This window comes from Eucyclogobius newberryi, unplaced genomic scaffold (genome assembly GCF_026437365.1).
Source record: "Eucyclogobius newberryi isolate DKJ021-1_F unplaced genomic scaffold, fEucNew1.0.hap1 SCAF_7, whole genome shotgun sequence".
Taxonomy (NCBI): Eukaryota; Metazoa; Chordata; class Actinopteri; order Gobiiformes; family Gobiidae; genus Eucyclogobius; species Eucyclogobius newberryi.
In genome coordinates, this window is record NW_027316389.1 from 27530273 (window position 1) to 27542510 (window position 12238).

The following is a 12238-nucleotide window of genomic DNA, read 5'->3' on the forward strand; positions in this document are numbered from 1 at the left end:
GTACATTGTTTCTTTTTTCACCTTTATTGTTTTGAAATGTTTCTATTGAGACAGTCATCAAATGATTGAATAGTTCATCCGCACAATACATTGTCCATATAAAGATATAACATTTGCATTTAAGTTAAAACCTGGAAAGTCATGACGTTTATTGTAGATATTATGGATGCTCTTGTGTTAGGAAAGTCCTCCTGGTGTCCTTGTGGAACATGGCCTTCTGGAAGAGAAAAACTAACATTGGTAAGAGAAACAAATGCTAATTTACATTTCTTAATCTAAAATTAACATTAAACTAACCACAAAAAAAAAAAAAAAATCTCTGTATAGAACAATCTCTCAAAACGTTCTAGTAATCATATGTTTAAACAGGCCATGTCCATTGGACTCTTTGAATATTTTAGTTTTGTTGTAACTGATCTGCTGTTTGCTGTGTGAGAAGCGTTGTCCTGTTGTTTGTCGGTCGCTCAGGTGATTTGTGCATTATTCAACAAAGATATAACCTGGCTGGGAAATGTGTAACTAGATGGTCTCCAGGCAGTCCAATGTTGTTTCAGAGGAAGTTTCTTTTTTCCCCTTTTTTCCTAAGAACAAACATAAAACAAACAAACATATACAATTCATAGGTAGGTTCAAACATAACTGGACATAACAATTGAATGGAAGAAAATCACAATGAATGTCTGTATTTTATAGATATAAAGGTGCATTATGTAACCTTTCTGCTTCTGGATCGGTCCAGTCCCTGCACTTCTGGTGGTTCAGGCCCAGCTGGGAAAAACATATTCTCATGAGTTTGTGAACTCATCTTGTTGGCCAACTTAGCCATCACCTGCTTGTCTCCATGGAGATAGATAATTATGTCTCATGTCATACTGTGGAACATTCCAGGCAAAGCTATAACATCTCCATGGAGACAAGTAGGTTGCAGTCCCTCCTACAACAGTACTAGCATGAGATGGTTATAAAATGTGTGGTTGTATTCTGTGTATTCTGCTAAATCAGTTCAAACTTGAGTGTTTGTAGAAGTCCATATGAACCCTCCACAGACGCCACAATCACCAGCAGCATGCTGCAATATCAATATGAGGGCTACATCTAATACAAGGAAGGCTTCAGAGTCAAATGTGTTTACTGTAACACATTTTACATGGATACTTTATAAATATTTGAAGCAGATTACAAGTCAGAAAAATGCACTCTATTTAATGACTCAGTATTGTTATTGTTGTTTGTAGAAAAAGAACGGCATGTAAAAGCCAATGATCGGGAATACAATGCCAAGTTTTCATATGCTGTAAGTATGATTTATTCATTAATTTACTACTGCGTGTTCCCTTTAGGGGTCCCGGTGACTGGAGCCTATCCCAGTCACTTTGGGCCTTTGGACAGGGGCCAGCTCGTCACAGAGTTAACACAAATACATACACACAGACAAACATTCACTCTCATATTCTTTGGGGGAAATTTAGAGTTGCTAATTTACCTAACACGTGCATGTGTTTGGACGAAGGGAGGAAGCCAGAGAACCCAGAGAGAAGACATGCAGACCCAACCCATGGCAGGGACAGTGTACATTAATAACATATCTGTAAAGGCACAGAATTTTCATCTGTAGTCCCTGGACAGAAAAGGAATGGTGATTCAAAATGAATAGAATGAAGTATGACTTAATTGTAATAAAGATGGTTTACAAGTAATGAAATTAAAATGTTTTTATTTCGTAGGACAACAGCATCAAAACTTCGAAGTACAACATCTTTACTTTCCTGCCCCTCAATCTGTTCGAGCAGTTACAGAGGGTCGCCAATGCTTACTTCATAGTGCTGCTGATCCTGCAGGTAAATGGGGCATTCCACATAAATCATAAAATTGTCAGAGAGTTGTCTAAACTAATCTTAAATTTGAATCTAGTTAATTCCCCAAATCTCCTCATTGTCCTGGTTCACTACCATTGTGCCTTTGGTGCTGGTTCTGGCCATTACTGCAGTCAAAGACGCCATGGACGACTTTGTAAGTGTAACTGCACATTGTTTCATATTTATGGTCTGATCATTTTTCTCCATATTGCAGTTTCGCCATAGAAGTGATCAACAAGTGAACAATCGCCAGTCTCAAGTTCTCATCAGTGGAAGGTATTATGGATGTCACTACACAATGGAAAACACTAATTAACCCTCCCGCCTGTGTATAAGTTTCAGTTTGTGATCTGAATCTCCATAATACACTATTTTGTTCATAAAGACTATTGCTCCGTATTCTTTTTTTTTTTTTTTTGACACCATAAGCCATTAAAACTGTTCTCTACAGTTTACAGAATGAAAAATGGATGAATGTCCATGTTGGCGATATCATCAAACTAGAGAATAATCAATGTGTTGCAGTAAGTTGTAAAGAAAGAAAGAAAAGGAAGAAAGAGAGAGAGAGAGCCGGTGAGTAGATTGATTTATGACCCGTCTTGTTTTTTCCCACAGGCTGATATTCTCCTCCTCTGTAGTAGTGAACCTTATGGATTGTGCTACATTGAGACTTCAGAGCTTGATGGGTAAGAGTTCCACAGATTATGTACAGTAAAGTATACAGCGATTTGCCTTTATGATCACCGACAGTTCTCTCTTCATCAAATAATCAGGTCATCTTGTGGAGTGAATTTTGCACTAAAATAACTGTGAAAATCGGAAAGAATTAACACGCTTTGAGTAAGCTTATTTGTCATGATTAAAAATTGGATTACAGGCCTCGGCATGTCCAAAAAGAAACTATATATGATTAATAAACTGGTGGTCATATATTACTAGATCTTCATAAACTCAAGCTTAAAAAGTCATTTGGTTGTGATGGTCAGTAAAGGCTTTGTCAATGTTTTATTTTTATTTATTTATTTTTATTTATTTTTTTAAATCATTAGTGTAAATATTATTTAGTTTTTGTATTTAATAATTTTGGACATTGGCATTTTTTGTAAAACATATGATATATTTTTATATTATTTTTTTCCCTCAAATGCACAATGATGGTTAAAATGGAATGCCTGGTGTGCCTCGAAAAATATTTGATTAAACTTCTCCATCAGTAAAAGCACAAAACAACCACAGAATCCAAAGAGCACCGCGCCATAAAAAATGTACATATCTTTTTTAATAATTTGATCATGTGTTAGCTGGAGGTGTGTCGCAGCAACAAAAGGTGTGCCACAACTTGCAAAAAGGTTAAGTGCTGCTCAGTGGTCCAGTGCACATGCCTGCCAGCACGCAGCGTTGTAAGTTCAAATACATCTCTGACAATTTGCTGCGTGTCCATCCCCAGTCTCATCCCCATTTCACGCTGCACTGTCCTGTCCAATAAATCCAACAGGCCAAAAAGTCATTAGCAGCACATTATAATTCAATTCAATTATGAACTGTATGTTGACATTACCAATGATTTATTCTGCAGTGAAACAAATCTTAAAGTACGCCAGGCTCTGACGGTCACTTCTGGATTAGCAGACATTTCCCAACTGCTCGAGTTTGATGGTACGATTTGTTTGTCTGTTTGTTCACCTTCTTCCTCGCCTGTGCTGTAGTTGGTGTTATCATTCTGCATGTTCTCAGGGGAAGTCATTTGTGAGCCGCCAAACAACAAGCTCGACAAGTTTACAGGGACGTTGTTTTGGAGAGACTGTAAATATCCCCTTGATAATGAAAAAATGCTGCTCCGCGGCTGTGTGCTCAGGAACACAGAGTGGTGCTTTGGGATGGTCGTATTTGCAGGTGAGGTTTTAGATTTTCTTTTTAATTTATTTTATTTTTGGTGATGAAAGTAGTAAGCTGTGATTGAAATACCGGCACTGACTTGATAATAGTATTTTTGATTATTATGTATTTGTTCACTGTCCTTTCCATAGGTTTACAAACTAAACTCATGCAGAACTGTGGAAAAACAATGTTTAAAAGAACAAGTATTGACAGGTTAATGAACACACTAGTTTTGTGGGTACGTATTTCCCTCTGGCTTTGAGTAACAGCAGGGGAAAGTGAAAGGAACAAACTAGACATAATATTTGCGTCGCTATTGTAGATCTTCGGGTTCCTGCTGTGCTTGGGCGTGATCCTGGCCATTGGAAACACCGTTTGGGAAAGCTTGGTGGGCAAAGACTTCCGGGTGTTTTTGCCAATTGATGACTCCCACACCAATGCAGTTTTCTCAGGGTTTCTCACTTTCTGGTCATATATTATCATCCTCAACACTGTGGTGCCAATTTCTCTTTATGTAAGGTAAGGGAACACACAATAATACAAGTTATGAACCAGATATCAGTAACTAGAGGCCTGCCGAGTACTACTGTTTGACTATAATTTACTATGTGGACCTACATGTGACTTCCCACAAACTCTGTCTAATTTTGTTTTATTTGATTCTTTAGTGTTGAAGTTTTGCGGCTCGGACACAGTTACTTTATCAACTGGGACCGTAAGATGTATTTTGGTGCTCTGGACACCCCGGCAGAGGCTCGGACCACGACGCTGAACGAGGAACTGGGTCAAGTTGAGTTCATTTTCTCTGATAAAACAGGAACCCTCACTCAAAACATCATGGTCTTCAGCAAGTGCTCTATCAATGGACAAACATATGGTAAATGTAAACTGTGCTGTGGCTTTTTATACATTTCATTTCAAGATTGAAGTAAAATGATAAAACAATAACCCCCCCTCCACTGAATAATATACTATTGCATTTCATTCAGATGTTTTCTCTTGCCCCCAACTTTTTATCCTACACAATACATAGTTTACATTGCTTGTTTTTCTATGTTCTGTTGTGATTGTAATGTTTTCATCTTTTGTAGGTGACATTTATGATGAATTTCATCAAAAGGTGGAGATCACAGAGGTAGATTCCCAGTAGGATATACAAAAAATGGCATTTAGTCATTTCGTTGACGCTGTAGTCCATGTTTCCACAGAAAACTGCCTGTGTGGACTTTTCCTTCAACCCGCTCAGAGACACAAAGTTTAGGTTTTATGACGGCAGTCTAGTGGAAGCTGTGAAACAAGAGGATCCTTTAGTGCAAGAGTTCCTCCGCCTGTTAGCTTTATGTCACACTGTCATGCCAGAGGAGAAAAGTGAAGGTACAGCTTCATATATTAACCCAATGTCAGATCCTCGTAATATAAGCTGGTGTTTTTGTGATATGTGACAGGTCATCTGGTGTACCAGGCCCAGTCTCCGGACGAGGGGGCGCTCGTGACTGCAGCCAGAAACTTTGGGTTTGTGTTTCGAGCTCGGACCCCAGAGACCATCACAGTGTTCGAGATGGGACAGCCTGTGACGTACCAGCTCTTAGCCATCCTGGACTTCAACAATGTCCGCATGAGGATGAGCGTCATCGGTCAGTCTTCTGTTACACATTTATTACAAATATATTACTCTAACCTAAACTTATGCACTTTATATAAATATAAACTGACACAATATCTTTACCTGAGTCCTATTCAATCCTAATCCCTTATATAGTATCAAAATATAGGTAATATATAATGTGGCAATAAGATGATTAAGCTGAAATATTGTGTTGTTTGTGTGTTTTAAAGTCCGAACTCCACTTGGCCAAATCAAGTTGTATTGTAAAGGTGCTGACACTATCATCTTTGAGAGACTGGCAGTATCCAGCCTTGAGCTCATGGACATCACTTCAGAGCACCTCAGTGTGAGTCATCTATTAAGAACATATTTGCCAAATGATAATATCATATAAACCTCCTTGAACCTACGAAACATTGTCCATCAGGAGTTTGCAGGAGAGGGTCTTCGGACATTAGCTCTGGGCTACAAAGACATTGATGAGGATTATTTTAAAGTTTGGATGAAGAAGTATTTGTTTGCGAGCACCGTCTTAGAGAACCGTGAAGACCAGCTGGCAGCTCTGTACGAGGAGATTGAACAAGAGCTGAAGGTTTAATACATTTTGTAAATACAACTTTGGAGCAGTTAAACTTATTGAGCTGCAGATTTTCCGTTGAAGCTTTTAGGAGCCACTGCAATAGAAGATAAACTCCAAGATGGCGTCCCGGAGACCATTGCCTGTCTCAATCTGGCCGATATTAAGATATGGGTGCTTACTGGAGACAAACTAGGTAAATGTCACACATTTCCCTGAGTCAGAAGCCAAACAGGCACTGAAGGAGATTTACTGTACTTTTTAGAAACAGCTATGAACATTGGTTACTCGTGCAATATGCTGCGGGACGACATGGATGAGGTGTTCATTATTTCAGGAAACACACAGCTGGAAGTGCAACAGCAGCTAAGGTAAAACACCTCTGTCTTTTTTCTTAACATTTGTAGCACCTAAGACAGAAGTAACACCATGTATTTGTGTCAGCAAAAGTAGTTGGGTTTTATTGTACCCTCTAAATGTCTTGTGTCCTCAGAAGTGCTCAGGAGCATATTCTGGGCTTGAGTCGAGTGAGCAGTGCAGCCTATGTGGAGAAGACGGACAAACAGCTGAACCCTGACTCTGTGTTTGAAGAGGCCATTATTTCAGAGAATGCCTTAGTCATCAATGGAAACAGTCTGGTAAGATACAGATATTTAGGATAACTACCATAAACAACTGAATGGTCAAATCTATGTCTTGTGCATGCTTACTCAAAGCTCAAAATGGGTTGCTTCTAGGATTGCAAAATGAATTGCAGTAAAATATATGATTTCACATTAAGTTCATTTTATTCATCAAAATAGGTACAAAATTGCTTAATCATAGAAATTACACAGTTCACTTCCTGTTCAGGGCCCCAACTCTTCAGAGGGAAATGTCATTTTCTGAGCACTCAAGCCTCTAATGCAGGACACTGCAGGACACTACAGGACACTACAGCACACTACAGCACACTGCAGGACACTGCAGGACACAGGATTACTCAAACATGCATGGATCAATTAAAAACACAATAGTGAGTATGCTAATGATGATGGAAGACGATTATAACATAATTAAAGCTCACAAAAGTCCATTTTGCATGATCTCCTTTAATCCTGAAGTTAAGACCTGAGGTAATGCATATGATTCTAGTTTTATTCTTAGCTAATGGTCTATGGAGGACCCTGAGTGCCACGTTATTGGATAAAGCTTTTTGTTAGAATGTTTTATAAATAAGTTAACAAATTCTTTATTTGTTTAAAAAAGTGTTTAAATGACACAAAATTGTCATTTTTCTTAAAACGTTTTTCAAAACATAATTTATTAAATGGATCTGAAAAAAAACGTTATAAATAACCATTTATACTGCATTGAAAAAATCCTCCACAGTGTGCAATGTAAAAACAAACCTATTTTGAACTCATTCGATTTTCTTGGTTCAAAACCCTTAATTTTATTGAAAAAAAATCATTCTAATCTTTAGTTTCAACTCACTCTGCTCCACTCAAGCAACACTTGTTCTGATTGGTCAGAGTGGTCACGTGATACGCGAGTGCACGCTTCTCACACGCGCTCAAATGGGAGGAAAACACTACTGCGCATGTTTGGTGGACTAACAGCCACCTGGTTGTAGCGGGTGCGTACCTATATTCCCCGGTACCCATGTTCCCCCTTTTCTATGAACGGGTGAACAACACTAATACTAGCATAGGCCACTGGTTCAGGTTCCACATCTCCAATAATTGTGCATACACGTATGGTTTCACAGCATAAAATATAGCAGCATATAACCCTCACCCTAACCCAGGTCTCGGGGAACATAGGGCTGACCCGGTTGTAGCTAGCCGCTAAAGGCTTAATTGGCGACAAGTGCCAGGTTCCAATGAGCTTGTTTCATGACCAGGGATAGCAAGTAATTAATAAAAGTGAACTGAGTAAGCAGATCTCTGATTGGTTCAAAAGTTGGTTTACGAATTTAACCAATCAGAAATATTCTTAATAGTAAACTTTCCTTATTTGCTTCACAAGTGTAATTTTTTTTCATAACGCAGTTCTGCCAAGACCCGGTTAGCCAACCTAACCAAAGCCCTAAACCTAATCCTAACCCTTACCTTACCATAATTGTGTAAAAAAAAAAAAAAACATTTACTAGCATAGCCACCTATGTAAAGTGGCGGTTGTGTGGCAGAAGTGGGTTGTGGAAAAAAGATAAGTGGACCCAGGAGGGCCATAGAAAAGCTAAACCGAGAAGCTAATTGAAGAAGCTAATGCATTTTGTAAAAGGTTTTCCTAAAAGGATTTGTAGATGCATTAAGTGATCATTTTACTAAACCTACTTTTAAAACATATTTTCCTAAAAGTATTTGTTAAAGGATTTATTAAATGTACTTAAAAATATTTTAATAAAACCATTTGTTAATACATTTACTAAATCATGTTTTAAAGCACAGAGTCCGTAAGATGAAACACAGTGGGACATGAATACACCAGGACACAATACACATGCGTATACGTTGTAATTTGTTGTCTTTTGTGTGTGTGTCTTTTCACTCAGCCCTGCCAGCAGGTCGTGTTGCTGAATGTGCTGCTTCTCTAATGAGCTGAGAGCTGCTGTTTCTTCAGCTCCAGTACAGACGTCATTAAAGACTGTTTTCTCTCAGAGGAGCAGCTTCCTCACTGCTCTGAGCTCTTTGGAAATGTTACTCTGAGTAGTTGCCGGGTGTCGCCTCCACAGGGGACTGAGGGATAGGGATTTAATGGGTGTATTGTTGGGGGCTGGATGTTAAAACCAGAAATGTATTGTTAATACCGGTGCAAAAAATGTCCATATAAAATTTCATATGCATTATTATACTAATACTAATGAATCGAGCAGGTTTAAATGCAAGTTATGCATGGACTACTAATGCATCATAATCCTTTTATTTAGTGATTTTAGTTTAAATCACGCCTCACACTGGAAGCTCTAATAAAACAAGCAATTAAGAATGAACTGTCACTTAAAATTGAGTAACTCAAGTTAAGACATTTGGAATGAATCAGACATGTTAATGTTAAGTATGCTATGCTGTGTTTCCTGTAGGCCCATGCTTTGGACCCTGGACTGAAGTTGGTTTTGCTGGACGTGGCGTGTCTGTGTAAATCCGTGATCTGCTGCAGAGTGACTCCACTGCAGAAGGCTGAGGTGGTGGAGCTGGTGAAGACGCACAAGAAGGTGGTGACTTTAGCCATAGGAGACGGAGCCAATGATGTCAGTATGATCAAGAGTAAGTACTGCATCTGTGGATGGTTGACTGGCATAATGTACCAGATACAGGCACATGCTGAAGGGGTTACTACAAGGATCATACCCCAGCCTCAAGTGCCCTTTTCTATCTTGTCTTTTTTACATAAGCAAAAAGCAGTAATGCCTTGAGTGTGATAAATGTCTGCACTACATATCAACTTAACATGTTTGCCTCCTAAAAAAAATCCCTAGTTTAATTCTATATAAGCATTTATTACAGAAATGTACTTATATTATATTAGACTGATTTATAGTGCTATAAATAAAGCATTCATTTAATTTGACTTGACTGTTTCTACCTCAGCTGCTCACATTGGCGTTGGGATCAGTGGTCAGGAGGGCATGCAGGCCGTCCTCTCCTCAGACTACTCCTTCGCTCAGTTTCGGTACCTACAGCGTCTCCTGTTGGTGCACGGGCGCTGGTCCTACTTCCGAATGTGTCGATTTTTGCATTATTTCTTCTACAAAAACTTTGCCTTCACCTTAGTCCACTTCTGGTACGGGTTCTTCTGTGGCTTCTCTGCACAGGTGAGAAACGCAAACTACATTTATCATCATATACAAATGTTTTTACAATGATCCTTGTAGTTGTTTTCTTTCTACAGACTGTGTACGACCAGTGGTTTATTACTCTTTTTAATATAGTCTTCACGTCTTTGCCTGTTATCGCGATGGGGTTGTTTGATCAGGTAATGATATTTATATAATTACATTTTCCTACTATTATATTTTACTTTGAATATTTGAATATACTTTGTATAACTTAACTTAGATTTACCTTAAAATCTTCTGTTCTTGTATGTGATGTATGTTATGGATCACAAAATAATATGGTAGTTTAACATGTCAGTAGTTTTTGCCACCATGTTTGAAAGTAACTGTAACTATTATTTGTATTGGGCTCAAATAAGAAAAAAGTGCAGTACAGAATTAACAATCAGTGATAAAGACCTAATGTAAATTACAAACCGTTTTAATAGCAAACATAAAGTAATGATCAGGTCATGATTTGGTCAGAATTAGCTCAGTTCAGTCGATGTCCAAAGACTGATATTTCTATATAAGCTCTATAATAAGAGCTATTATTATGGAACCTGTATGCAAATTGTAACTAATTGTTTAAGGTGTTACTCAAGTTTGGAATACCACTTTCCTCGCAGGATGTAAATGACAGAAACAGCCTGAGATATCCGAGCCTGTACAAACCAGGACAAATGAACCTCCTTTTCAACAAGCGTCAGTTTTTCCTGTGCACGCTGCAGGGCCTGGGCACCTCGTTCCTCCTGTTCTTTATTCCTTATGGAGCCTTTTCTGTCCTACTCCAAGAAGACGGTTCAAACGTATCAGCTCAACAATCATTTGCTGTCACTGTCGCAACATCCTTGGTCATTGTTGTAAGTGTTCAGGTAAGAAATGTAAAGAAATGTGCCAAAACAGTAAATATTTTATGCAACTTATTACATTTCTTCTGATTTTAGATTGGACTCGACACACACTACTGGACAGCCATCAATCATCTCTTCATATGGGGGAGTGTAGCGGTGTATTTTGCCATAATATTTGCATTGCAGAGTAATGGCATCTTTGGAGTCTTCACCAGTTATTTTACATTTGTTGGCAAGTATTTCCATGGATTTTTGTGATAATATATTTATACAAGCAATTCAGTCGAGCAATAAAGGTAAGGTTTTTGTGCCAGTCCCGATCCTGAATAATGGGGGGGGGGAACAAAACTAAGAAGATATTAACTTTAATCATGTGTTGTGTGTGTCTGTAGGTACATCACGCAACAGCCTATCAGAGTTAAACGTGTGGTTGGTCATCCTGCTCACTACAGTGGTGTGTGTGGTGCCCGGATTAGTGGTCAGTTTCTTGAGAATTGACCTCTTTCCCACACAAACAGACAAGGTATGACCACACTGGCATACTATACACTTCAGGTAGCTCGTTGTGTATATGAATATAACAGAGTGCAGAATAGAATGCCAAAAACATGCAAAAAGTCTATACAGATACATTAGTCAAAACTATTTCTTCAAAAAGTAAATAAAAGCCATGGAACAACCCAATAAGCTGGGTCACTACTGGTAAATATGTTTTTAAGTTTAGTATTTTGCATAAAATCTTGTTTAACATTAGGCTAAGTAAAAAATCAATGAGATAAGAGGGCACAAACCTTGTTCACTTTGAGATATTTAAGATTAATTGGTACTAAATATTGAATCCTGTGTGAGATGTCATCATATTCTACAACCTGAAAATAAGTAATTATTTCTCCTTTATCCCATGTCTGATTGACCAGGTTCGTCACCTGCAGTTGAGGCAGAGACAGGACCCTCAGGAGCAGAGTCTGAGGCGGGTTAGGAGGACCAGCTCACGCCGCTCGGCCTATGCTTTCTCACACCAACAGGGCTATGGAGAGCTCATCACCTCAGGCAAAAACATGAGGAGGAGTACCATCTGTACAGTGCCCTCTGCTGGACATTCTCCACAAAAATCAAACTGGTTTGAGAATGTTTTACAAAGGAAGAATGAAGTCGCATGTGCCCCGGAAGAAAACACTGAATGTTTGGACAATGGTAACAAAGCAAAGGAGATGACAGAAAGACAAGCAGATAAAGCATTGTCATTGACTTGAACATGGACCCAACAACAGACTGTACACAGGGACGAGCACAGATGGAGCCCATGATGCTCCAGCACCTGCTCCTTTGCCTTAAGTGCCCTCGTGGTCACATATTTTTTAGATTTTCTCTCTTTCTCTCCCTAACTCTGTCTCTTGCTCATGTGCCTTTGCCTCATGTGGCAAATAGTGATAGTAAAGACACAGAGACCTCACTCAACCTCAGAGCGATGTTCAAAACAAGAAAACAACTGAACTGCAAATAACGGTGAATATGAGCCGGACTTGCCAAATGTTTTATTAATCAGAATAAGAAAACGTCATTCATCTCTTGGGAAATTCATTGCAGCAAATCTGAACTTGAAAGTAAAACAATGTAATGCAACTATTTAAGGTTTTTATTACACAATTGTATTGTGTTTCACAAGAC

General features: G+C 38.7%; 1 protein-coding gene across 1 annotated transcript; it reads left to right on the forward strand.

Annotated features, from left to right (window-relative positions):
* Positions 1 to 185: 185 nt before the first annotated feature.
* Positions 186 to 11884, forward strand: atp8b4 (ATPase phospholipid transporting 8B4). Its single transcript, XM_072434717.1, has 27 exons — positions 186 to 240; positions 1236 to 1294; positions 1725 to 1838; positions 1912 to 2010; positions 2071 to 2132; positions 2308 to 2380; positions 2472 to 2542; positions 3433 to 3512; positions 3591 to 3749; positions 3884 to 3972; positions 4057 to 4253; positions 4403 to 4611; positions 4826 to 4869; positions 4943 to 5108; positions 5180 to 5368; positions 5571 to 5686; positions 5768 to 5932; positions 6002 to 6113; positions 6183 to 6288; positions 6411 to 6555; positions 8982 to 9165; positions 9490 to 9713; positions 9791 to 9874; positions 10346 to 10591; positions 10664 to 10802; positions 10963 to 11093; positions 11488 to 11884. The coding sequence occupies exons 1-27, from the start codon at positions 210 to 212 to the stop codon at positions 11821 to 11823; spliced, it is 3630 nt and encodes a 1209-aa protein (XP_072290818.1). The 5' UTR covers positions 186 to 209; the 3' UTR covers positions 11824 to 11884.
* Positions 11885 to 12238: the final 354 nt, after the last annotated feature.

Coding starts and splice junctions, on each gene's coding strand:
- atp8b4 (XM_072434717.1), top strand. CDS start 210: ATGGCCTTCTGGAAGAGAAAAACTAACATTG. Junction 5,109..5,179: donor GCCAGAGGAGAAAAGTGAAG/GTACAGCTTCAT, acceptor GATATGTGACAG/GTCATCTGGTGTACCAGGCC. Junction 6,556..8,981: donor TCATCAATGGAAACAGTCTG/GTAAGATACAGA, acceptor TGTTTCCTGTAG/GCCCATGCTTTGGACCCTGG.